Consider the following 27,271-nt stretch of genomic DNA (forward strand, 5'->3'; position numbering starts at 1 on the left):
GATAATAAAGATTTTCTTTTATTGACAGCTTTATTTAATCACAAGCTGCACAAACCAAGCAAGAGCAGCAGAGGAACCCAGCAGCCAGCAGGGGGCAGCCTCAGGACATCACATGGAAACCAGTAGCAGCAGAGTGAGTCTGTGATTCTTGTAAGGCGTCAGAAGACAAGTTTGGAAACTACTGGGTTATTCTCTAACAATAGGTTTTTAAAGTATGTTAAATCCTCCAGTATCTAAAATCCCAAAATATAAAAGTATCTTTTAAGTAAGGTAGTAAAGTAGAAAATATTTTTTCTGAAGTGTGTATACAAAGCAGCATGGCACGGACACACACTCACGATAATTTGTCCATCTTCTTAGGGTGCTTAGTTCCTCGCAGGAGTCAGCAGGCGGTTTGTGCGCAGGATGTGCGCGCGCAGTTTTTTTTTGGTTTTGTTTGTTTTTTAAATTTAAATTTTTTTTTTTATTGAAATGGTTATGGTTAATTTTTGTTTTTAAATGTACATATAATAAGATATAGTGCAATGAATAGGTGGTTGAAGTCCTGCCAACACGACAGCCTGCCAAATTTACCCATGAGTTCGGACCCAGCTCCTGTGTCCACTGGTGTCCTGGTTCCACCCATGGCAGCGTAGTGGCGTGGGGCTGGCTCATCCCTGCGGCCCAGGGAGCGCATTTCTCCACGCGGGTTCAGGGGTAAATGATGCTGGTCTTACCTACGCAAGCCTGCTGTTCATCATCGTTTTAAATGTTTCTTAGATAGTAATTAGTCTATTTAAACTTCAAAGAATATGTCTGACAAACCAGGCCTAGTTCAATTAAAGGAATCATGTAGGAAACGGTCACTTGACATTATAATGCCTCGCCCGTTGGTCTGCTGCTTCTCTTGGTCCAACTCCTCCAAGCTGCTGCCCTCAGATCTTTAGTAAGTATGCTTACTACTGCACTAAAAATTGAAAATTACATCAAAAATATGTAATATTTCATCCAGCTTTAACTTTACACATTGTCCTCTAATGACAAACGGAGAATCCCATTGGAGAAACACCTGATTATTGCTTCATCTCAGGAGGAGCCCTCACCCAGGTGATGTCATACAGCACACACACACACACACACACAAGCAGTGTGAATATCTTGAATTGTGTCCAATGAATTTAATTTGCCACAGGTGACTCCAGTCTAGTTGTACACATCTTAAGGAAAGGTCAACAAAAAGCACTGTCACAGCAAAGGAGTTAAATTCATCTTTATTAAGACATTTTGTTTTTGATTTTTAATAAATTTAATAAAAAATTTAATAAATTTCTGACACATTTTCATTTTGTCTTTATGGATTATTGAGTACACTGATAGGAATTGTGGTAGTGTTCTTGTAAAAAGAATATTGTTTTATGCAAATTCTTCTGGACAGAGTGGTTTAGAGTCTGCTTTAGCCACTGTCCCACTTAGAGGGTCACAGCCCCAAATGCTCTTCTTACCACAGGGACCACTTAAGACTTTACCTTACACATCTGTGCCAGTCACGTCTGCTCCTGGTACCTCTTGGTCTTCTTGTACACCTTCCTTCGAATGTGAAAGCAGCATCTTTGCACTAACTGCACCTAAGGTCCTGTCTGGTGTGGTAGACCTCAGCCTATGGATATGGTGCTTAGGGCATGTTCTTGTTCTGCCATGATCAGAACCACTGTTAGGATTTCAGAAGAAAGACACTTCTTCTATCTGTGGATGAAACAGCCCATGGAGAGGCATGTATACATGTTTCAGGACCTTTGTTATACCATGAGGTTTCAAAATAACACTTCACTAGATTATAACCATGTGAGTAAATCCTGAACTGCAGGTGCATGTTGGTGTTCAGTGAACGCAATAATGTGCTTTGAAAATCAGAATAAACAACAAATCTTTTCAAACAGGTGGAATAGACGTTATTTTAATAGGTGTTCAAGAAGTTATAATTGCGTCAGCAGAAAGTGTAAAAGGAATAATAGTTGCATCAGCAAACAGTGTTATGACATAGAAGTTGTAGGTGGGGTAAGGGTGGTGGGAGGATGAGGGATCCCTCACTAAGCAGGGGTTCCAGTAAGGCTGCATTTAACAAGTGGGCTGTAACAATCAAAAAACATATCTGTCACGATGCTTACCAATAAGATAAATTAGATTAAGCAAATGTTGTAAAAACTACATGGAGGAAAGAGAATCAAAACATCTGGCATAATCTCATCACAAAAAACAAAAACAAAGCCATGATCTACATTCCAGTAAAGGGTAGATAATCTTATACATGTTCATGTATAAATGGGTGCATATTCAGTTGTATATTCCATTGATCCTTTATTCTACTAAACCTATAAAAAGGAACAGTAATAAATAAGTTGAAACTCAAGCATTCAGTTGTTCGGTCTGATTGCAGGAGCATCCCTGTTTCATAAACTGTCCTGAACAGACTTTCACTTTTACTGCAAAGAAAAAAATAGTAGCAAACCAGGGAAAGCTTTTGTCCCGCCACTCAAACAGCAAGAATCTCTCAGAATCTCTCATTAATGCTCACATGGTACAGTAAGTCCTTCGGACTTAAAATCTTCACACATTTCCACTGAGTCTGCAGCACAGCACCTATCCTGTCGTGAGAACGGTTGTAACTATGCACCTAAGGAACAGTATACCATCATAGCATACGTACAGTACAATCAAGACGGAATTAGAAAAATACAGGTACAAAATGATTACATTCAAGAAGACAGTACTAGCACAAAGGGTATTATAGTCATTTAGGTAACTAATATAGGAATTTCAACTTTATAGAAGCATTTTCTAGATAGAAAAGGTGAGGGGGTGGAGAAATGACAGTATTATGGCTGTTTTGTAGATATGTGTGGATTTGTTATTGACTATTTTCTCGCATATGTAATGTTTAAATGCATAATTTCTAGAGAGTGGGTAAAAATTTATATATATTTTTTCAAAGATCATGATCATTTTGGTTTGGGTCATAAGGTGCAAATACTGTATACTAAAAGAGGCATTGAGTGGTGCTCTTTTGTTGCACATCATTCCACCTCTGGGTTCAAACCCCAAGGAAAGCCCATTAGATACATAGGATGAATTGTGCTGACATTGTTACCTGAAGAATTACACACCTAGAAAATGCAGTGCAACTGGTACTCTAGCTTTGTTTCCGTCTTTTCTTTTGCTTTTTTTGACAATATTTCCATTTGAATATAAGTGTTCCTTTTCTTTGGCAAATGTCAATAAACTCAAAAGCAAATATATATCTATTTTGGGGGAAGACAATTTTGTCTCTCAAAGACCTACACTGATGTCCACCAGTGGAAGAACTATACAGTTTACTGCAGGATGTTAACATCCTTATGTGACTTTCTTACATATTTAAAGAAGACAAGGTCAAAACCTAGTATATGGCTGGACCGCGCATTGAGGACGTAGGAACCGCTGTAAACAACTACTTTCATTAGGAAGTAGCAAAATCCTGCTTGTAGTCACTAAATGTTAAATGATGTAAAATACTTTTTCATATCAATGATGCCACGGTGTCATATTTGCATTCTGATTAGTGTCAGCTGGTTCCAGCCTTCTTTGCCTCTCTTTTACCATGTGCTCACATATACAGATTTAAATACAGCTAAGTTCACAATAAAGCTGTTCTCTTTGACATGACTTTTTCAGTTTCTGTGTCAAACAATGGAACATTTATGAATCAGTGACAGAAACATGGCCTATTAAAACGACATATTACCCAGCAGTGACTGCTGTGCTAAAATCCTGATTTTATAACTTTGACGACAGTCAACGAAATTGTAACAGACAATTGTTGAGTAAAATCAGAGAACGTTCGAAGCTAATTTGCATCCATGTAACTGCAGTCAATTGGATAAGAGTCATAAAGGTTAGCCAACGAAGGAAAAGCCAGACTTTCTGCTTGCGGACAAATACTGGGGACTGTCTTTTACGGAAAAAAGCTAAGGTTTGTTGCAGACAATAAAGGCGCTAAGTTGGCTGTCCGTCAGTGCAAATCTTATGGTGCAATAGAAACTTGTCGCACCAATTCATTTCAAGCGAGCAAAAATCCCAATGGGGAAAGTTGGAACACAAGCAATAGTATAATGCAATCACTCAGTCAGTCACAGACTCTGGCGTTTAAGTTTATAGCAGCCTGCCGTGCTGTTGCGGTCCAGCCAAAATTTATAAATGAGCTATTCCGTTTAATTTTAGTTTTTTTTGTAAAGCATACTGTGGTCTCCTTTAACTTAACTGGGAAACATTTACACTTAGTTTATTAGATTTTAAGGATAAATCTCGAGCAATTATAGTTCTTTGCAACTACTACAAAACTTGCACACAAGGGCCTACATTAGCAAAACACTATTACCACGTAGCAATGCCTTGATTAAGGAAGAAAGACTTTTTTCAAGATCCACAAGTTCTCTAAGATCCATTACTTTCTTATTTGTTGGTCCTGACATTAAGTGTCTAAGAAATAGTGATGCAGTCATAGTGAAACACACTCCTCCAGAGGTGAAAAGACAAGCTTATTGTTGTTAGTACCCATTTGCTTAGCAGGTAAGCACAGATACATTAGTTGTCTATGAGCTTGATCTTTTTTTGACAACAGTCTTAATCCAGTAAACTTGACCTCAAGGAAAACCAAGCTCATAAAGAGGACCTGGTAAAAAGAGCATCATAAATGCACATTTAAAACAGAACAGAAAAGACAAACCTATAAACGTTATAAATGTGACTGAATCGAAAATGTGATCACTAAAGTATCGGTCTACACAGAGGAACTGCACGCAGCTTGCTAAGGAGGTGAGGGGTATTGCTGGGGAGACTATAGCTCTCAGGTAGCCTCCACACGCCTGTGGCAGCTCTTCAAGGTTCCATGAACCCTTGGTAAGACAACACACTGCAGCAGACTGTATTACTACTGCTTATCAACTGCAAACTAAAGTACAGCCAGGACAGCGGACTGGAACTGGAATGATCCTGACCAACATAAAACAATAAATCCAAAACAGAAAGAGCACAGATAAATACTTGTACAAATTAAAACATGGATTACATGGGACCTCTGAGTAGACCATTACTTGGCAATTAAATCTCAAAAGGCCAATAGGAAACAAATGGGGAGGTTATTATCAAATAATTATGAAATGTCTTGTCTCCATTAGCACTGAGAGGGACTACAGCACAGCTCAGTCTGATTTCCACAAGATATGAAAAACAGAAAATGTTATTTCTGCAATGTGTTTTTTGTTTCCAAATTGCTCATTTTATGAGACATACAGTATAAAACCCTTTCACAGATTTAATCCATTTACATTGGCAAACCCCTGATCTTTTACATGGGAGATTGGGGCTGGCTTTAGCCAGGACACTCAAGACACTATTGAGACAGGCCTCAATTAACTAAGTAAGTAAGAACTCTGTCTGGTGGAGACAAGGCATTTTATTACCCTTCCAAGAGCAACTCATACTTCAGCTACAAATTAGTGCAGTGTTTATGTAATTGAAAAACATACTAACTAACAAAAATCTTTCATGAAACAAGTTGCACACAAGGAACTGACCATTCTAATTGCTACGCAAACTGCAATAAGATCAAGTATTGACAAAAACTGCATTTTCACTATTCAAAAATGTTAAACTGTCTTGGGGACTATGATGGTATGGAGCAAGAAGCTGGTGGAGGGCTTTGTGGTTGTAAAGAGGGTCTAGGTGGGAGGGTTAAGGCTATATCTGAATTACTTCCACACCTTCTCCCCATAACAAGAAGCAGTTTCAAAGCCATCTTACTGTTTCATGAGCCAGACAGGGACACAGTGAACTCTAGTCCAAATGCGAAGGTAAACAGAGTTGTATTCTTAAACATTCAGTCTAAAATGATTATTTCTAGCTACCACATACTGTTTTACAGTAGGATCATCTTGACATACATATCAAATGCTCATCCATGATTTATCTGTAGTTTGGGTACACCACAACAGTGTACCAAAGGGAAACGCTAAGCAAGTAGTTGCTAATGGATGCCTATCCATCATGATTATTACCCTGGTTAAATTTATTTTGGGTTGAAGCTGGAGGACATGGATGGGATAAGAGCTACTCAAATAGGGAGGTATTCTAGAGGGGCAGGGAGCTCTTCAGTAGGCGTGTGTGTGAGGTAAAAAGGTGACAGCAAGCTGTGTTTGTCTATAAAAACCAATGCATTATTGGGTCTTCTCTTACCTAAAATGCTCTTTATTAAACGGCAAGAATTGACCTTAAAAATGGCCTCTAGTTGACAAAACAGTGTACAACAAAATGAACCATCTCTATAGGGGAACCCATGCACTAAGAGATAGCTTGGTTCTTCCACAGGCCCTAACAGAGCATCTAAGGGGGGTGAAGAAAGGCATCCTGCCTCAAACCAAAGGAAGGCTTCAGGGAAACACTGAGATAGCAAGGAGCAGGGAGGAGGAGGAGGAGAAGGTGTATTTCCCCCAACGTGAACCAGAGTTCAAGCAAATTCACCATAAGGAGGAAGGAGTCCTTCCATTGCTTCCTGTTCAAGTCTCCCCTTCAGCGTGGGCTTACCACTGAGGAAATAAAGCTCCACTGTCAATGTCCAGGTTGTGGCTTCTCATAACAGCAGCAGAGTTTCACTGATCAGCACAGGAGATGAGGACTGGAGTCTGGGCAAGCTCTTTCTTCTGACTCTCAGCCAAGCCTCTCTGGCCTCTGAAACAGGACATTGGACAATGTGTTTTAAATTCTTGCATATACAGTGACACTTTGCTCTATCTACTGCTGTATTTTCTGTCAGAGCTAGAGTGCAGAGTTAAGTTGAGAAAGGTACATGAAGGCAACTGTAAAACATGGGCTTCAGCAGGGACATTTGCATATTTATTATCCTACACCTCTGTCTGCTGCACCCGGCTGCACCACCTTGCGCCTGAATAATGTAGACGATTTGATGCTGTTGTGAACGTGTCTGTGCAGAGAACCTCCCGCTGTGTTGTGCATGCGTGTAAGGCAGACTGCAGGTAAAATCCAAAGAATTGGCTACGGAGTTTAACAGCAGGTCATGTCTGAAAATGGAAAGGATGACACGATCACCCACATTCGCTTCTCGATTGGGTCTCATTAGTCTCAACTCAACTACCAGCACTAAATTCAAAGCGTTGCTAACACTTACTGGCAGTAACAGTTCCAACTGGTCAGTCCAAGTAAAGAAATGCCTGCTTTTACCAATTTATTACAATTTTTCACCATTGCGGTTTCTTGTTTCAAGTATTTTCTGCAACTGAGCAACCAACTCCAGAGCAGATGATGTGCTTCCTGTTTGCACTCACACGCACATGACTAGTGTACATTGAAAACTCCTGAAATGCCTTGTTGGCATTTCAGATGTTTTCTGGTCATGTGTAGCCATGTGACATATAACCTGTAACATGTCCACCTACTGGCGAGTTCAGCTCAAGTTAGTAGGCTAGAGCAGAACTGACACAATAGTTGCCATGTCTACAGTGGTGTTCATAGCTAAAGTAAGGTCCGTGAAATTTCTGACACGTAGTTGACCAGTCAAAATAAAGACCAGACCTGATACTCTGGTCCAACATCCCGCATGTTGACTACTTCTTAGGATTGACAGTACCGTGGGAGGATGGAGTTGATGAAGCGACTGAGAGGAAAAGGCTGCGGTATGCATGGCATTTGAGACAGAGCAACGCGGCTGGAAAGCAATAGTTTGCCCTGTGGAGGTTAGCTGCAGGGGTTTCATTGCAACATCCACCAAAAAAATTCATGGACAAGCCCAGCGCCAGACCATAACAGAAACATCACAGACTGCAGACCAATGTAGTCAATGGCTCTGGATCAGGAAGAAAGATCCCAACTGGGCCCCAAGATGTTAGGGACATGCACCCAGGTCTGATCAAGCTGTGGTGAGCCTGCATGAAAACTAAGCTTTTTGGAATACAGACAGGGACTATTACGGAGTGAGGGTGAAAAGATTTGTGTGATTTTCACATTAAACTGTCTACATACAACCCACTGGTCTGTTCCTTGGAGACTAGACATGATGAGGAGTTGAGTTGGCCATGACAGTCTAATACAGGGCAGAATCAAAATTAGGTCGTAAAAGTCGAAGACCTATCAAAAGTCATTCATTATAAGTCAGTTATCAGGCACATAAAGGACATTTCATGAAAATCACACTAGCATTTGTTACAATTTACACATCATTATTATGTATAACTTGTGCTTTGTCTCCACCTGTGAACGTTTTCCATGGCTGCTACCTCAGCGAGGGCTGCCAAGCTGAAGAAAGCAGGTAGCTCTTGTGGTATGGTGCTCCTCTCCGTCTCCTCTGCTCTCGGGTTACTGTAGCACCCTTTTTCATTGCATAAATTCTGTTGGTGTAATGGCTTCTTATCCTGTTCCTGGTTCAGGTCCCTAGTTTTGTCCTCTGTAGCAAAAAAAACAATGTATGTAATGGTGAAAATGTCAGAATTATCAGCACTTGTCACCTATACAATTGACTTAAGTGCCTTTGGATCATTGGTTCCTGCTTTTTCTTATTAATAGTTTTCTATTGACTTTTCAATTTTCTTCATTATACCTTATCTACAAATGTGAAAATCTATCATTCACATTCCTGCCCACGCAGCCGAGCAGCCGCCCCACACTGTACTCCCATACATAGCTCTTACTTCATTTTTTTTTTGAGAAAGTAAAAGGTCCGAGCCCAGTAATGAAGTCCTAACATAAGTGAGTGTGTGTCCTGCCCGGCTGCTGACAGTGATGTCAGCCTGACACCAGCACTGAGTCGCACTGCCCATCACCAGTTTTGTGGCTTGTCATTTTAAAACAAGACACTCGAATGCCCCTGCCTTGCACTGTATACAGTGATGCAGCTTAAAAAATTGTGCTGTGATGGGATCATAGCCTTTTTTCAGGAAGACATCAGTGTCTAAAAAAAGTACCAGTACCTCACAGTAAATAGTTTATTTAATTTCATTAGTTTACTAATATCAATTAACTTTTTTTAGGAAATTATAAGTGACTTACAGAAAACTTGATTTTAGCCCCTATCAAAAAAGAAAGATACGATAATGATTAAGAAAACCATGTCAAATATTGACAGATTTCCTTAATCTGTGTGGTTATGGTTGGTTTATTAAAACTTGGTTATTATAATCATATTTTAAACTGTCTACACAAAACTCATAGCATTCTTAATGTTAAACTAATCTGTGGCTTTTATTTTGACAATAATACCCTTTTTGATCGGTCAGAAGAACTTCCTCTCTGAAAGTGCAGTCTCCAACTACTGAGCTATTAGTTGTGCATTTATGGCTTTTCCATAAATCTTCGTAAAATTCAGCTAAAAAATGGAAAAAAATCGATGAGAAATTTTAAGAATTTAAAACATGTATTGATTCAATTTGAGAAATACATTTTGTATTATGAACAATGAAAAAGTAGCACTTATAGCTTTTAAATCGATAGACTTTTCTTAAAAATGTGCTTGACAAGGTAGTGATACCACCGGACACAAGAAATTTGAATAAAACAATGGAACATGCGCAGAGGGAATATTAAAAATAAAACACATACATTAATTATAGCAATAAATAGGGTTAGTCAGCGTAATTAAGAGCCAATGTCCATAATTTGTGAAAGCTTTCACAAAAATACGTTTTAAAAGAAGGTGGAGAAGTATTCCGTAAATTGCCAGCTCTAATAGCAAAAGCTTTTTCACCCGTTATTACACGATGAGACCTGGGAGTACCAGCACTGCTACATTTGCAGATGATGGTCAATAATTCTGAAAGGTATTTGAATGTAAGGCTATTAAGGAGCAATACAATCCTGAAATCAATATGATATTTAACAGGGAGCTAGAGTAAGGAGGCAAGTGTAAGGGTAATGTGGTCATGCTTTTTTGTCCCAGTGATAAACTGACTGAGAAAGTTATGTTGGAGTGGTAGGAACGGAGTAAATTTAAAGCAGTAACATTAATTACTACCCTAGTCTCTAGGTGGTTTAAAATAATGCAATGTAAAAGAAAAAAGATCTAATTCCACACCAACTGATCTGTAGATCAATCAATGAATCTTATATCACTCACCCTCAGCTGGAGACACACTGCCATCAGCTGTGCGCACCAAGTGTGTGATCTTGGTCTTCCTCGCTTTCCTCTTCTGGCTACCAACTAGCATCTCCATACTAGTGGCACCCTGCAAATCTGGGCACATTGTGGCAACGGGGGCACAAGATTTGGCTTTTGAAGCTGAATCCGGCATGGTGGAATCACTCTGTAGCACTGCAGTGGAGAAGGTCATACAAATATATATGATTTGAACATTGCAAATGTAGTCATGAAAATCAATGGCCCAATTTTAGAACCTTCTTAACATGGACTTGAGTTACTAAGGACTTCAATCACAACAGATGAATGTTATTGTTAGCATATAGGCATCAGCAGCCAAGTATATATATAAATGCTAATAGTAGAAACGGCACAAATTGAACGATGTAAGTCTCATGCATGAAATGCATATAGATGTTTGTTTAAATCTCAGTGAATTTTAGGTAGCTCAGCCATGTTCCACAAAATAATGGCGATATGTTAAAGACTTTCTTACTATTTTCTTCACTATTTCAAGTTGCTCTAAGTTTAGGCTCTTTAAACTCTTTTACACAATAAAGTAGATTGAAGTTTGAAGTAATGACATTCTTCACATTAAAAATATGTCTTTAACTGTAACATTTCGTTGGTCTTGGTCACATTAGTAATTGGTTCTGACACATGAATCTGTTCAAATGTTCACATCCCTGCTATATAATGCACAGACATCGACATTCTAGTTCACCTTTGTCCACTGGTTTCTCCTTTTTCTGTTTTTGCTTCCTAACAATCTTGTGGAATGAAGTCTTTTTCTGAGATGGAGATGGTCCTGATGTAGCAAAAACAAAGAAAAATAGAGCATGGAATGCTGTGTTATGAAGTCCAAATTATGTTTTTCAACAGAAAGAATCGGCCCTGTTCACCTAAGGTGTGGAAAATATGATTTTATAAACAGGTGCAGAGTGGGGTATGGATGAAATGAGATATTAAAAAACAGCCGTTGTGTTTATTCACTGGAGTAATCTTTGACTCTGTTCTTACCTTTTCCGACTTTCAAGGCCTCCTCTTGGACAGTGGAGCTGTCACTCTTCTTCTTCTTTACGACAGTAGTGCCCTTCTTATCAAATGTCATTGGGCTATACTGTGGTAGGCTGTTAAATTTCTTTTCAAACTCCTCCTCCAGTTTCCCTAGGCTGACAAGTGAAGATCAGAGTTCATATCATTAAGTATATAGTCAATAGACTAATCAAACCTGTTTAACCAAATCATGTTAAGAATTAAGTCAAAGTTTTGCGTAGACCTTTTAATTTTGCCATCAGGTTACCAATATCTTTTTAATAAGCTGAGCTGAGGAAACTCAATAAAAAGGAAAAAGATCTATGAGTAAAAAGTCAGTGATGCATCTTTAAAAAGCTAAATGTCTCTGCAGGGACTCAAACTACCTGAGGGCCAGTGACTCGGAGAAAAACAGATGCTTATTGGGGGTGTGAGTATAACTGAATGCGTAAAATGATCTGGAAAGATTACTTGTTAACCTGGGTGTTCTGATAAAGTTAAATTGATGTGCAAACTGTATACACTGTCGATATTTCAGATATTGTATAACATATTTAATACATATTGGACAAAACGATGGGGAATTATAATATCTATAGAAGTGTATCTTATGCCATACTGGAAAAAGAAAAGAACAAAAAACTGTAAACTTTTAATGTTACAAGGTGTGCTGTCAGTCGGCAATCATCCTGCTGATAATAATTCTGTAATCCCCTCTCAGCCATCACCAACCCCTGAGAGAAGGCTGATAATGTAGATAAAGAATTTGTGTATGCAGGTGAACATCTTAAAGTTATTGCTGCAAATTAAATCAAGAGTTGAAACCGCCTTTTCCTGCTTTTTGTGTTGGAGGAGGTCACAGCAGAGACCAGGACAGAGGCACAAAAATACCACCTAGTAATATTCACTTGTATTTTCACACAAATTTTGTGAAAAAACGTACATGAATTGTTGAGATACGCACAGACAAAGAGGTTGTGAAAATAATACCCTGCTGTATGCAGAATAATGAAGCCCGAAAGAGGATGCACAACCATCCTGATAACAATAATTAAATCTGACTGCTTATCGTTAAAATATAAAACATTGAGGCAATGAAAGTTACAACATGAATATTTTTGGTTTTAATGTAAAATGTGTAGTTTTAACGTGAAAGTTTTATGTTTTGACAAAGAGTAATCAACATGATAAGTTTTATGTTATATCTTGATTCTTATCCATCTCACGTTTTCTGCCGCGGCAGCAATACCCTTCCAGAATTATGTCAGCAAAATGCTTCACAGAATCCTTCAAGGTACAGTAGTTAATTTAGGAGACCTGACTCACCCCTGTGAAGATTCATCTTTGGGCTTGGACTTTTTCAGCTTCTTGGAATTATTAGGTACCACCTGGGGAACAGTCCAGCTGTCATCACACCAGTTTGCATCGGGATCAGAACCACGGAAAGCTCCTCTTTTACCTACGCGCGAACACATACACAATATTAGCCAGATGTCATACACAGACTGGATTATGCCTCCTTCATTTATAAATTGGTTTGCCCTGGAATTAAAATGGGTACCTCGGTCAATGTTGGCTCTTAGTGAAGTAAGCATTCCCTCAGAAACCAGGGTTTTATATAAGGCTCCTTTACAGCTCCGTTCTGATTTCCTTGAGCCGCGGTGCTCCAGGTTGGACTCAAAGGTAATTTCACCCTGCCTCTCCATCCCCTTGTCCTCGTCTTTGAGCTTAGCAGGTGAAAGGTTGCATGGGGAGTGATGGAGTTCTGTCATGCTGTCCTGAAGGTCTGTGCTTCCAATACTTGCTTCCTCTGCTTCTGTCTTGGGGCTCATGTGAGTCATCTCTTCCTGTATCTCCTGTTCAGAGGAACTGTACCGTGCACACTGCGCACTGTCTGTATCCATCTCCTCCTCCTTTTCTGTCATAGAGTTCTTGACTTTGGGCTTGCTCTTCTTTTTGGGAAAACCAGAGCTAGCACCACCAGGACCGCTCTGTATCTTTTTCTTGGCCTTCTCCTCTGTGTCTTTCCACGCCCCTTTGGCCACGGCTTCAATCGTACTGAAAACACTATCAGCATCTGATTCTGCATGGTAAGACTTTTTGAAGATCTTCTTTGCTGTGCAATGGATCTCATTGTTATCATGTGACTTGGTTACCTCTTTTTTCTTGCTCTTCTTTTTGACACATGCATTTTGGCTGCTAAGTTGTTGGGGAATGGCATCAGTGGAGGTAGACGTTACAGAAGATGAAGGTAAGAGGGCTGATGTGTGAGAGGAGGGAGGACAGTCATTTGTGTCTGCTTTCTCTTCCTTGATCTCTGGTTTGACTCTAGTTTGCTGGATAGAGGCAGCAGAGGAGCTGTCCTCTGGCTGAGACACCACTGTGTCCATCTTTCCAGCTTCCGACGCTAAGCACATCTTTCAAAACACAAAACACACACTCAGTCGATTGGCAAAATTTACTGTACTCTTTGATACTAACTCTCTTTTTTTATATGTAATATATATAGTTTGTTTGTATAACTAATTACAAATTTCTACAAATTGCACTGTATACATTTTTTTTAAATGTTTCTAATCTTACAATGGCTTACGAAATGCTTTTTACTGTTGGTGACAAAATTCAGATTGACTGATCTTTTCTTAGCAGATATGTATAAAGTGTAACCAAAATGTGAATCTGCTGATGGCATTAATATCCATCATTTGACATAGGATCAGATTTATTGTAGAGCAATTAACTGCACTACACTCTTCATTCTGCCATTTATAACACTTTATCTGTATTCAGTGAATAGAGGCACTGCAGCAGTGAACAGACTCAGTTAAATAATGTGTAATTTGAACATGATAGCGAGTATAAATTCTAGTAGAACTCAAATTACAATTACAATGGTCACAATATGAAAAGTCAGAGATAAAAAAGAAACAGTTAATAGTGGAAAGCTTCTTGTGGAGTCCCAGAATAATACTGTAGCTTTAACATGCACTGTGTCTGTGTGCAAACTGTCCAATGTCTTACCTCAGCAAGCTGGAAGAGAGCTGACTGTTTGCATGGTTTTCCTTCAGGTGACGCAGACGGAGATGACTGTGAACATACAGTAACATATTGACTTACTACTAGAAATATCACCTTTTTCATTTTTATAGTAGAAAAGATTACATGTGGGGCCTGTGCCATGAAACACATTCATCTTTAAAGTTTCCCTCTTTAGGTTCTCTGGCCTCACTGAATCGAATATCAGTGACCCTAGATAACGGCTGTTGTGAGGCTAGGTACCAACTGGAACTGTTTATTACTCAGTGTTTACCAATCAAGCTTTGAGTGAGCTCATTTGACAGCTACAACAATTATCAGAAATTATCAGAAATGAAATTCAGGCGATACAGAGTGAGGAATCCTTTTTCTGATGAACAAAAGTAATGTCAGACTGTAACTGCTGACAAAGCAGAGAGGAGAAGTACTTTTTTTTCCATTAAGTAATTTGATGTTATTTTGAGCTGCAGTTATGGAGTTAGAGTGAAATAATTCTGTCCGCATACATAAACCTTTTTGTTAAATGCTCTATTTTCAAAACACAGAGGGCACATGGAAATTGTGGGACAGTAAAAGCATTCAACTGATGTGTCAAAATACCTACTGCTCTGTATTACTTGTAACTCTGTGTCAGGCAGGTTTGGATCTGCTTCCCTGAAGTTAATCTGCACTCGAGCAGGTTAGCCAAGAGGCATATGTTACCCAGGTGATCTCACCCAAATTAAAAGCTTGATCAAACTGGAAAACCTGAGTTAAGTCCAAAGAGAGCTGGATAACCCACCTATTATAACATACCATGTCCCATAGCCTAAATCCCAGTTTCAGTTTTTTCGTTGATACTGACTGGCTAGTTGACATCACGCTGTGGTTTTCTGGGGTTGGACATTGTCTCTGCTCACAGATTTACATGTAGTACAATGTGTTAATATCAAACATGGCGCGCTCACTAAAGATGACAATCGCTGCCTGTTTTACTGCACCTGACCTAAACATTTATAGTTTATTATATTTTGTGACTGCCTTCTATGCAATGTGACATGGAAATGACATCACCATTAGCACCAATGACAAGTCCTCCTACCTCTGCTGTTATTTAAGTCTGAAAATATATTTTGTCCTTAACCCTCTGTTCCAAAGCAAAGATGGCGTCCATTGAGGGTGAGACATGGCGCCCATTTTAGACCACACGATTGTAAGTGATCCATCTGGGTACTTAAGGTGCACAGAATGTTGCCATTCTGGTCAGTTTTAACACAATTATGTAGGGCTGCAACGATTAATTGAATAATTTGAATAACTTGAATAACTTGAAAACTAAAATCCTTGATTCAAATGATTTGCATCAAAGCTTTGTTTAATCTGTAAAATGGATAATGCTACCCAGTCGTCACTGTGCATTCCATGAAACATTGGGCCTCATTCACCAACTGTTCTTGAGAAGAAATTTCTTCTCAAACCCTACTTACAAAGTTTTTAAAAAGATTCAGACATTCACAAATGTTTTCTTATCTGGGATTTATTCTTATATAAGAACAGAATCTACGCACACTGAAGAGCACTCTTATGCACACTTGACAACTGAAATGCTTCTGTAAACTAATTCAGTTATTGAGTTTTTTACTACTGTTTTATAATAAGATTTAAATATTGCATCGAGTTATAATTGTTTTAAATGCATAGAAATGTTAATATTAGGTGTATACTGAAAAAGAATCAGAGCGTTAGTCACAGAAATATTCACCCATCTTTAGGTTTTACTGACTTGTGTTAACATATTAAATGTGTGACATGTTCCATAGTTTTACTGCTACAGCTTTAGTTCAAATGTTCTATCCAGATGTGGCCTGTTAATTCTGAAAACTGAGCTTATATCTGTTCTGAAACGAGAGGTGGCTCAGGAGATGCAACCGCACATCCCGCTGTGCACTGCAACCAGGTCTGTGGAGGCAGAGCTCCCTGCACATCGAGTAGGACCTGAACCCAAATATGATTGAAAACATTTGGTCTGAAACTGGCCCAACATGTCCGGTCCTGATGGATCCCGTCAGGCTCAGGTTGAGTATCCACAGACTCTCAGCTGGGGGCTCACCTGCAGTGCTGTGTTTCCAATGATGAGCTTCTCCAGCTCGGATAACTCTGTCCACCTCTCTTTTCTCCACTCCTCATCTCTTCCGTGTTTTTTCAGTTTTTTCACTGTAATAATGCAACTTTCTAGCGATACAGCTTTCCCTGAACTTGTAACTGCATTCCATTTTGTGGTATTTTATGTTCACTGCTGACACTACAAAATATAACTTTTTTTTTTTTTTTTTCAGTTTGAGTCTGGTACGGCCCCGTCTTTAGATTTTCATTCAATCATTCTTGGCTTCTTAAATGCTCTTCTGAGATTTTTGTGTGTGCACTATAGACTGTATGGCATGCACACAGCACTGCAGTTCCATGCTCTTTCATGGGCATTGGTGGGGCATTTACCTATGCCAATTGGGAAAAACTGGATCCTGCTTTCAACTTGGCAATGACTTCAAGGAAGACATGGCATTCATCAATATAGGAACACAGATGCAAACAATTGAGAAAATGCTTTAAATGGACCTTGAGCTTAGCCAACATGCTGCACCTCTGACAGATGCACAGCATGACCCGCTTGTCCACATCTCCAAGTTATCTAAGCATAAAAACAATACTGTGATGACCAAAATTAACTAGAAATATTGCCCAAGCACAGTCATCTACAGATGCGTAGGGAGGTCAGTAATGTTAAATGAGACATCTTTCAAGAAATGAAGGTCGTACCTCTGCCGGTGGGGAAAAGGCAGTCTTAACCTTGCTTTCAGTAACATCAAGCCCTCTTTTCGGTATTGTTCCAGACAACATCTGTGAATCAAAACAAGGCAAGAAGAAACAAGTCAGTGCTGCTTTAAGCTTTGAATAACACTTCTGTGCTAAGTCGGTTCAGCCAGTCACAGTTCAAATCATCAATGATGTGATGAGATGGTGGATCATGGATTGTGATTATGTTGGCAGTTGATAAAGGATAATGATTTCAAATTAGATAAACAACTTAGATGTGTTACATACACAATATGTATAAAAAATGACTTTGGGGTAGTTTTCCCCTTATTCTTGCAGAGGATGTAGCCCCTGTGAAGTCCTATGACACAAATTGTGATTTGTGAATTTTGAAAAAAAAAGTACACTTTTGTGTACATTTTGTTGTGTCAAACCTACATTTTGAAATCACCAAAAACACCATTAGTAAAAGTACTTGTGCAGGATGACCCTTTTCAAAATAATATATTCTTATGATATGGAAATAATCATAATGAAATAATTCACTCATAAAATTGGTGCACAAATGTGTAGTCTAACAGTGAATAAAGCAAATAAAATCAAGTGAAGTAATAATGATTTTGGCTTCAGAAATATCTGAGTCGATATATAAACGTGATATGGAAACATGTACAAGTCCTGCTTGAGTAAATATACTTATTGAATACATTGTTGTTTCCTATTGTTGATATACATACAAGAGTTCCAAAAGACATTTTTAACTTTGCACACATAAGAGTTTAGTCAGACCCCATCAGTGAATATAGGAGGAAGAGAAATATAGCTCAGAACAAACCTCTTCCTGTTCCCCTGGAAAGCAGATCTCTTCACTGGCTGTGTCGGGTAAACTAGGTTTGGTGCTGGAAGGGTTCTAAAGAGGTAAAGAACACTGGGATTAAGTACAAAAAACAGACATTTTAAAGACACAAATTTGTCTGTGATACAGATAAAACTAACACACATGGGTGCATTAGATGGCTTGCTACAGTGACATACCTCCCTGTTTGTGAGGGCATGTTCCCCAGCTAAAAGCAGCATGCTAAGGCCTCCCATCTTAGTAGGATCTGACGGTGAAATGACACTAGTAAAAAAAAACATTTCACATTTCTAACTTTACATTGAACCTATAAACTGTAACTATACACACCTGCCATGGCAAAGTTTAACTGTGGCATGCTGTCAGCTTTGGGCACTTTTTTGGCAGTGGTGGAGTCCTTGGATGAGTTGGAAGAAAAGGACCAAACCTTTTTGCGAGGATTGCTGACTGGTGGACAGGAGGGACTCTTAACTGGCTTGCTGGTGGTGGGACACCACTTGTAGCCCGGGTTTGCCTTCATGAAAGCCTCCTTGTACTGAAAGAACATCCAGAATTGATTTAGTTTAATAACAATACGTGCATTTCTCTGTTTGCCTATTCAATACAAATGACTTAACGAGAACCATCATAGTTTAGCAAAAAAAAAAAACATGAAGTAATGTTAATAAAGAGTTTGTTCAAAAGTCAATTCATGCCTCAGCATATCTGTTTACCTGCCTGTTTGCACTTTTCAAATTCCATCCGATTTGAGTTGTCCCTACATTTGCATCCTTTGTTGTTACACTGCACCCCTGTTTGTTTATCGCTTTTTAGTATTGTATTTGACTTTTTTTATATTAAAGTTCTTTTTACCTTACTTTTATTTTGATGTAAATAATGCACTGCTCAGCTGACCTGTTTCTTCTATTCCTTTCATTGTACTGTGACCCGGTTTTAACTTGCATTGGATCTGAAACTTGTACTCTAAATTTCAACTGATCTACATCATCAGATCTGTGAGGGTGTAGTTTGATCAGATTTGATAGTGGCCTGAAAAACTTAAACCAATAACCAACTGTCAGTTACATAATTCTCGATTTAACAGACACAAAACTGTTTCTATTACACAAGGAGCTCAGACACTGAATCATGTTTGTTTTCATCATAATCACTGACATGTGTGCATGACTGTATATTTTTCATCTATAAACTGTGATGCATTGTGGGATAAGCAGTGTTCACCTTATTGATACAAACTTTTTGATCCCATTAAATACATTTTTGGCGCAATATAGTTCATCACTTCAGATCGACTTCCGATCTTCTTTAAAAATCATGCAAACCTGAGCAGACCAAACATTTTTCTTGATCATAATTACACAAGGAGCATAAAGGAAACATGAATACAACGGTAATCATTAAAGCTAAAAGGTCTGCTATGATGTAAGACTGAATTTGCACAAGTTTGAAATGTATACTGTATCTTAACTGACACTAGTTATAAAAGTCCTGTTCCATGTAACTAGTCATTTTTTAATTACATTTTGATATTGTATTATATATACACTACCGTTCAAAAGTTTGGGGTCACTTAGAAATTTCTTTATTTTTCAAAGAAAAGCACTGCTTTTTTCAATGAAGATAAAATTAAATTAATACTCTCAAAATGGCCAGAAAAAGAGGACTTTCATGTGAAACTCGCCAGTTTATTCTTGTTCTTAGAAATGAAGGCTATTCCATGTGAGAAATTGCGAAGAAACTGAAAATTTCCTACAACAGTGTGTACTACTCCCTTCAGAGAACAGCACAAACGGGCTCAAACCAGAGTAGAAAGAGAAGTGGGAGGCCCCAATGCACAACTCTGCAAGAAGACAAGTATATTAGAGTCTCTAGTTTGAGGAAAAGACGCCTCAAAGGTTGGCAGCTTCTTTAAATGGTAGCCGCAAAACGTCAGTGTCAACGTCTACAGTGAAGAGGCGACTCAGGGATGCTGGCCTTCTAGGCAGAGTGGCAAAGAAAAAGCCATATCTGAGACTGGCCAATAAAAAGAAAAGAATGATATGGGCAACACAGACATTGGACATAGGTAGATTGGAAAAAAGTATTATGGACAGACGAATCAAAATTTGAGGTGTTTGGATCACACAGAAGAACATTTATGAGACGCAGAACAGGTGAAAATATGCTGGAAGAGTGCCTGACACCATCTGTCAAGCATGGTGGAGGTAATGTAATGGCTGGGGCTGCTTTGGTGCTGGTAAAGTGGGAGATTTGTACAAGGTAAAAGTGATTTCAAATAAAGAAGGCTACCAATCCATTTTGCACGCCATGCCATATCCTGTGGACAGCGCTTGATTGGAGCCAATTTCCCCAAATTTGACCCAAAGCACACCTCCAAATAAGAACTATTTAGGAAAGAAGCAGGCAGCTGGTATGCTGTCTGTAATGGAGTGGCCAGCGCAGTCACCAGATCTCAACCCCATTGAGCTGTTGTGGGAGGAGCTTGACTGTATGGTACGCAAGAAGTACCCATCAAGCCAATCCAACTTGTGGGAGGTGCTTCAGGAAGCGTGGGGGGAAATTTCTACAGATTACCTAAACAAATGAACAGCTAGAATGCCAAAGGTCTGCAATGCTGTAATTGCTGCAAATGGAGCATTCTTTGACGAAAGCAAAGTTTGAAGAACAAAATGAATATTTCAAATAAAAATCATTATTTCTAACCTTGTCAATGTCGTGTCTATATTTTCTATTTGTTTTGTAACTCATTTGATAAATAAAAGTGTGAGTTTTCAAGGAAAACACGAAATTTTTACTACGATGCACTGGTTTCTAAAAAAAATGACGTTCACAAAAAACAGACTCTTGTTAGTTTGGAGATACTAGAAGGTAAAGTTACAATTAATGTTAGTAACGGAGTTAAGAGTCAGAGAGCAGCCTCACCTCCTTGGCCATGTCAGTGTATTTCTGCTTCTCTTTGGGCTCCAGCACAGCCCACCAATCAGCCAGGATCTTGGTGGCCCCGCGGTTGTCCAGGCGAGGGTGTTGCTGTCGCACCAGAGACCGGTGGCGTTTGCAGAAGAGAAGGAATGCGTTCATTGGCCGCCGTGCTCGTTGTTCATTTGAGTCCTCCTCCACATCCTCTGTTGTGCTTCCACACTCCATTTGTGACTCCTGGTCCTGGCCACACAACACTGGCTGCTGATAAGAAATCCATAAATCTTTAGATGCAATGCCGTTCAGTTGGTTGTGAGAAATGACAGATTTGTTATTCAGTTCATGGACCTGTCAAGCCATTGAGCGTACTTGCAATAATTTTAAAATTGGGATCAATAAAGTTCATCTATCTACTCACCTTCTCCAGCTCCTCTTCATCATCTTCTTCCTCCTCCTCAGAGAAATCTAGAGTCTTTTTGGAGAGAAGTGGGTGCCACTGAAGGCATTTGCGTTTGGGGCGCTTGCCAGTGACCTCCCCGATAACAGGTGGCTCCTTACCCCTTCCTCCACCTTTCATGGTACTACCGCACCTAAAAGGAACAATGGATTCGACACACCATAAGATCCTGTCTCTACAAAAAGATATGTTGTTTTATGGATGCAGAAAATAAGAGATACTTGCTACCAAAATAATGGTAATATGCAGGAACTAGTCAAGTTATCACCTATATATGCACAGTTTAATAAGAACCTATTAGTGTCACTGTTATACCAGCAACAATATAGGGTATATAAAATTAACATTTAATGTCACATTATCTTAAAATCTAACTTACTGTAGGAACCTTGTAATGTAAAGAAAACATTTAAAATATAACAAAATGAACAAAAAAGGCTACTATAATGTGAAAGCAGTAAATTACAGAAACAAGAATTCTTCTTAAGGCCTTCTTCTCAAAACATGAACAATAACATGCTGAGACACAGATCTGTAACAAATTCTAAATGAGAACACTAAATGTCCTTTTAGTCCTGCCACAATCATCTACAATATTTTGTTAAATGCGTTGAATATGTTTAAGTGACTTTACTGGCTTCCAGCCGGAATAACGGGATTATGAAAACCAAATGGGGAACTCATCCCTATGTTGCTGAAACTAACTAAGGATTTTTTTTAATGGGCTTGACTGGAAGATGAAGATCTCTTTAAAACTATTAATTACAGCTTCTATGTTGATTCGCTTTAGTTTAATATTCAGCAAGGGAGCAAGAGAAAAAGATAAATTATTTTTCCCACTGGCCATCATTTCAGTTGCTTTACAGAGACCTCCTGTTGTGGAACCTTTGAAAAAGATGGTAAAAGTGTTTTACTACACACTTGTGCTTCCTCAATGTGAAGCAGAGGTAGTCACATTCATTTCTGTCGCTTAAACTATATCATCATGTGGATGTGTTGAAGAATAACTCTGAAATATTGGTAGAAGAACGTGTGGTCACTCTGAGCCAGTCAGTGCTCCTGCAGTTTGGGTGAATCTCCAAAACATCAACAAAACTTTACATAAGAATTACCACCCTCTAATATCACAAACCACTGAGGAAGCAAGTGATTCAATCTAAGCTTGGTACTGTGTTGGTGATGAGGTGTGGTATCCTTTTTTGATAGATCAATGTAATTTATAAAAGTCCAATCAAAACCAAAATTATAATATGTACACGATGAAGGATCAGGCGAACTCAGACTTGCTTTTCTGTAAGTAAGTGCTCCCACAACTACAACAAACATACTGTAGATTATGCAATTATTTATTGGCATTTATAAAAACCATACTAGATTACACTTCTTAAAATATTTGTCACTGGATCTTAATCTCAAGGGAGGAGCGGGTCTTCCAGCACAAAATGTTGTAATTGCTGTTGACCAATGAGCATGAACCTCTTCTGTGTTACTGGTCACTACAGGAGCTGCACACGATCATTGGCGGGCTCTGTGCTTTCTTAGAGCTGCCCCTGGCAAGTTTTCATTGCAAAAAGACAACAGCAACAAACTCACAACAGCTGGGGTCAGCCAGCTGCAGACCTGAGGAACTGCTGCAAGCCGTCAATTCGCTAATCATGAAATGTGATTTATAGGTAAACTATTTCAGAGAAAGTTGTTGAATAAAGAATAAGGGAACCTGGAGACCTCATAAATATTATGGAGGCACCAAAGTACATTGATTTTATGTATTGGGAAGTATGTCTTTGCCTGTTACACTATCAAGTGCCTTGTAATTGACTGTTGCACTGATTATATTTCATTCAGCATAACACTGTTAAAATGGTCGTGTTGGTGTCCTCTTTATGTTTGTGTTTCAGTAATAACCCGAGGCCTGTATGAAGCGTTTATAACAGCCACGTTGTCTAAGTATCATCTGCAGGGCACTGTCATGTTCTACACTCATACAGATCAGAGAACCGCTGAATATTGATAAAGATGAACTTAGATATTTGCTTATTTGGCTTTGTTGTTTTTCTGTCCCTCAACAGGTTTGCATATGTCCTGGATGTCTATCAAACATGACACATGACATGTACCAGTCAGTGAATGAGTGACTGCATGGCTGTTGGTTCCTCTGGACACCATCCAGATGTCAGTGTTTGTATGTATGGAAGTCATGTGTAAACCAGGGATACTTACTGGAGATGAAACTATGGAAATGCTGTATGAGTGATGAAGATGGATCTGCCACTGCCTTTGTCATGCAATGACGATGACCTATAAAACACAAGACACGGCTCTCAGTCATGCGTTACATGGTCACATATCTGCAACTCTTCTGCCACAGCTTGAGCCAGGCTGCAGGAACAAAAATGGGCTGAGCAACTTTAGCAGCGCATTGGTGGATGGCATAGCCCAGGAGCTTCCCGGCTGCACAGCACGGTGGGACATTTTGTCGGATGTGATCACTGATCATTCAAATCGTGCAGTCGATCCGCCCTTGTGGCCACAGCACGCAGGCCAGAGACCTGCGACCACTGGATGCATTTCAAACAACACCACAGTGGCGGGCCGGGCGGGCACAGGAGGGTCTCAGATCCGCAGAGGCTGCGTGGTGTTACCAGGTAAAACTGCTGATGCCTGATCGGACAGTGTCGGCAGTAAAGTCTTGAGCCGCTGTGGCGACTTCCTCCCGCACATTAACAGAAAAACATTTGTCAACAACAAACCATAAAACACCAGTCTGTCCCCCGAACGTGTTCTTACCCCTAAGCAGACATTTTCATCTCCGTGCACAACGTCGATGCGAGCCCTGACAAGACAGACAAGCCGAATGAGAGTCCATCTTGCTTCGGGTTGGAGGAGAAACCCCAAGTACAGTACAGTGGTGGGGGATAATTCACTGCTGTCAAACTCTCCGCTGACAATGTGTCCCACTCCGAGGACAATACATCCACACTGATTAATTAAACTGGGGATTTTCTGCTCAGGCACATGCACCCGTGGCCAGTGTTTTGACGAGCACTCGCTCCATTTCCTCGCAGCGTTACTAGGAATAAAAGTAGCTAGTTAGCTTGCTAGCTCCGCAGCTTGCCAACTGGACGTGTCACGGTCTTAACCTGCGATGGTCGCACACACTGCGAGCTCGTAGAACAGCTGCCGACAGGACGGTGATGGTCGGTGCCGCCGCGGCAGCTGCCGGACGAACGTCGCAGGTTTAAAGAGTATTTGATGCGGAGAGCCGGAGGAGCAGCAGGAGGAGGAGGTCACACCACCTCACTGAGAAACATTTATTTTACACGGTGTTTTCAAACAGGAGAGAGGAGCTGTGGGAGCGGAGCGGCGAACCCGAGGACCGGCTGCTGCGAAACACTGCTCGTCCGTCAAATGTCGGTGAGAGACGGGAGACTGTGAGGCGAAGGCAGCAGGCGGACATCATGTCCACAGCGGCGATACTAATATTTCTGAGTTACTGAGTGAGAGCTGGAGGCTTTTGAATCAAATCACAAGTTGTCTGTGATGAGCGGCGGCTCGGTGGCTCAACGTACCTCAGGAATCCCGCTCAGGTGCCGGAGGAGGCCTCTCATCATTGGTGCCGTCCACCTTTTAACTTATTGACACATCATAACAGTTCGGCACCGGAGACACAGCCGCATCAAGTCCGACCAATACACCGGAAGCACGGACCTTCGTCACCAGAATAAAAGAATAAAGCAACGAGGCTCCAGGTTGTTGACAGAAAGTGGTTGCAGCTCCAGACTGTAGATATCTCTCTTCAGCTATGATCCACTGTAGTTTGGCTTTGATGTGATGGTTATTGGTTATTATCTGGACAGAAAACTTCCAGCCATCAGGCCCCAAGATTCTGGAATAAATAACCTGAGCAAATAATGTTGCCTAGTAAGTGTCTAAGCTTAAAAACTTTTTTCTTAAGGCGTATTCCTGAACTTATTTGGGGTGCAAGGCTATTTTAGTCTTTTATTACTATAATCATTATTTCTATTATTAATGTTCTTTCTTCTGTGTTTTAACCATTTGATTTCTTGTTGTGCACCACTGTATTTTGTGTGCTCTTCACATAAGGTTATTATTACTATTATTATTATAAATGTATAACAATGTACAACGTAACGCGTGTCAATACATTCCATTACTTCTCAGTACATTCTCTCCGCAGCCCTCAACTTAAGGTATTTACAACATGTTGTTTTTGTGTTTCACACATAGATCGTATGATTAGATGTCAAACCAATAAACAAAGGTTATTTTAAAGTGAACATAGTGTAGTAATTACTAATTTACATTTAATTGTAGGGCACCTTTCAACATTAAAACCATTTGTAGTGCTTTAACGAGGCATATGAAACCAAAACAAGGCAAAAATATTTGGTGATGAGGCATTTAAAAAGAGTCAAATAAAGAATACCAATGTAATCTCCTGAAATAAAAGAATAAGGTACAGCTTGTGTGCCAACCAAGGTATAACACTATAACAAAATGAAGGCCACATTAGGCCGAACTCACAAATGCATACACACAATACGAAACAGTCGCCACCCATCTCCAGTTCAAGTGAACGCTTTTATCGTCACAACGTGGACCGGAAACGGCCCGTGCTGCTGAGCGCGGCTTGACGGTAGTACAGAAACGCAGCACTTCACGAGATGATGAATGTTAGTGTCAGCGAAGGAGGCACATCGATCGACCTCCGCCCGCACGGAGAACACTGCTACGCGCTGATGCTACCAGAAACACACACTTGTTCAGTCACAGAAAGTCACAAAAATCACTTTCGTTTTCCTCGAGGTGGGAGAAAAATTCTGCCCTCAGCTATATCCCTCCTCTCCCCTCCCCCGGTCTGCAAAGTGCTCGGACTCACACTGGCCTGTGCTCGCGGACACCATCCCTGAGTGGACTTCATGTCTCTGCTCGGTCCGACTGACAAAGGTCACCGAAAGCCCCAGGCAGCCCCGGATAAGCAGTGGCTGCAGCTGCCTCCAATCTCCCTCCGCTGAGTGGCCTCTGTTCGGAGCTTCCTGGGTGTTCGTGCGCGAGATGACTGCTCACACTTGTTCCAGACGTGCAGCGGAGGTTGAGCGGGTCTTACCTGAGGGCGGCCGCACAGTCACCGGGCAGCTTTGAGGTGAAGTCTCCTCTCAAACATCAAGCCGTGAATTTACCAACACTTGTGAAGCACACTGTACACACCGAGCATGCCCACCCCGCCATGTAAAGCCACGTGTGACTGGATGCTCCTTCTGATGGACAGTTCGGTTACACCAATGAGGAGCGACGTTATGTTCTAGTGTTTTCAGATTAGTGTACCGTCCTCACATATAATGTCCAGGACACGTGTGGTGAACTTAGGCCTCAATAATAATACAAAATAACAGCAGTATAAACTTAGTTTGTGTGTTTAGTCCCAGGCAGTGGAGGCACACTGGCCCTGGTAGTTCATGGTGTATAAATAATGTCCAATCTTATAGTACAGGACCTACACTTCCTTTATAAGATACATGTAAAGGGAATTGAGATTCTGAGCCCATTGATTTATAATATTAGTTAATCTGCTGAATATAATAAAAACTGTATGGCTGGAATTGTATCATAAATTAACGTTCACCTCTGATTAATGTAGAGTAACAATGTCCTAAATGGAAAAATACATAAATTAAGCATAATAGAATTAAATCAGATGAGGCCACAGAGAATGAAACAGAATAAAGAAGAATATAATTAAAACATATCAAAGCTGAAGCAAATCTGTGAAGTGAATCAAAATCGTTTTCATAGTGATGAGCTTTAAGAGGTGATTTAAAAGACACCAGTGATTCTGCAGCCTCAGATCCCCTGACAGGAAGTTCCAGGGCTGAGTGGCCCTGTCTGCAAAAACCCAGTCCCTTCTAGTCCTGAGTTGGGGTTTGGGAACAACCAGAGGAGGCTCACCTGAGGACCTGATGCTATTCAATAGGATCACTAGCATTCTATAATTAAATATTTCGTCTGA

The 27,271-nt window shown here is 40.0% G+C and overlaps 1 protein-coding gene across 3 annotated transcripts; it reads right to left on the reverse strand.

Annotated features, from left to right (window-relative positions):
- Nucleotides 1-1,917: 1,917 nt before the first annotated feature.
- LOC133019790 (HMG box transcription factor BBX) lies at nt 1,918-26,438 on the reverse strand. Of its 3 annotated transcripts, none has more exons than XM_061086353.1 (16): nt 26,372-26,438; nt 23,464-23,541; nt 21,205-21,376; nt 20,793-21,050; nt 18,201-18,405; nt 18,050-18,117; nt 17,850-17,924; nt 17,018-17,098; nt 14,210-14,275; nt 12,750-13,605; nt 12,515-12,647; nt 11,174-11,325; nt 10,878-10,961; nt 10,133-10,327; nt 8,275-8,467; nt 1,918-6,738 (listed from the first exon to the last, which is right to left on the reverse strand). In XM_061086353.1, exons 3-16 carry the CDS (start codon nt 21,361-21,363, stop codon nt 6,660-6,662), a joined length of 2,604 nt encoding a protein of 867 aa, XP_060942336.1. In that variant the 5' UTR covers nt 21,364-21,376; nt 23,464-23,541; nt 26,372-26,438; the 3' UTR covers nt 1,918-6,659. The 3 variants fall into 3 exon arrangements, with proteins under 3 accessions (XP_060942336.1, XP_060942337.1, XP_060942335.1); XM_061086354.1 differs by lacking the exon at nt 26,372-26,438 and adding an exon at nt 24,813-24,876 and having other exon boundaries at nt 20,793-21,047; XM_061086352.1 differs by lacking the exon at nt 26,372-26,438 and adding an exon at nt 24,813-24,876.
- Nucleotides 26,439-27,271: the final 833 nt, after the last annotated feature.

This window comes from Limanda limanda, chromosome 14 (genome assembly GCF_963576545.1).
Source record: "Limanda limanda chromosome 14, fLimLim1.1, whole genome shotgun sequence".
NCBI lineage: Eukaryota > Metazoa > Chordata > Actinopteri > Pleuronectiformes > Pleuronectidae > Limanda > Limanda limanda.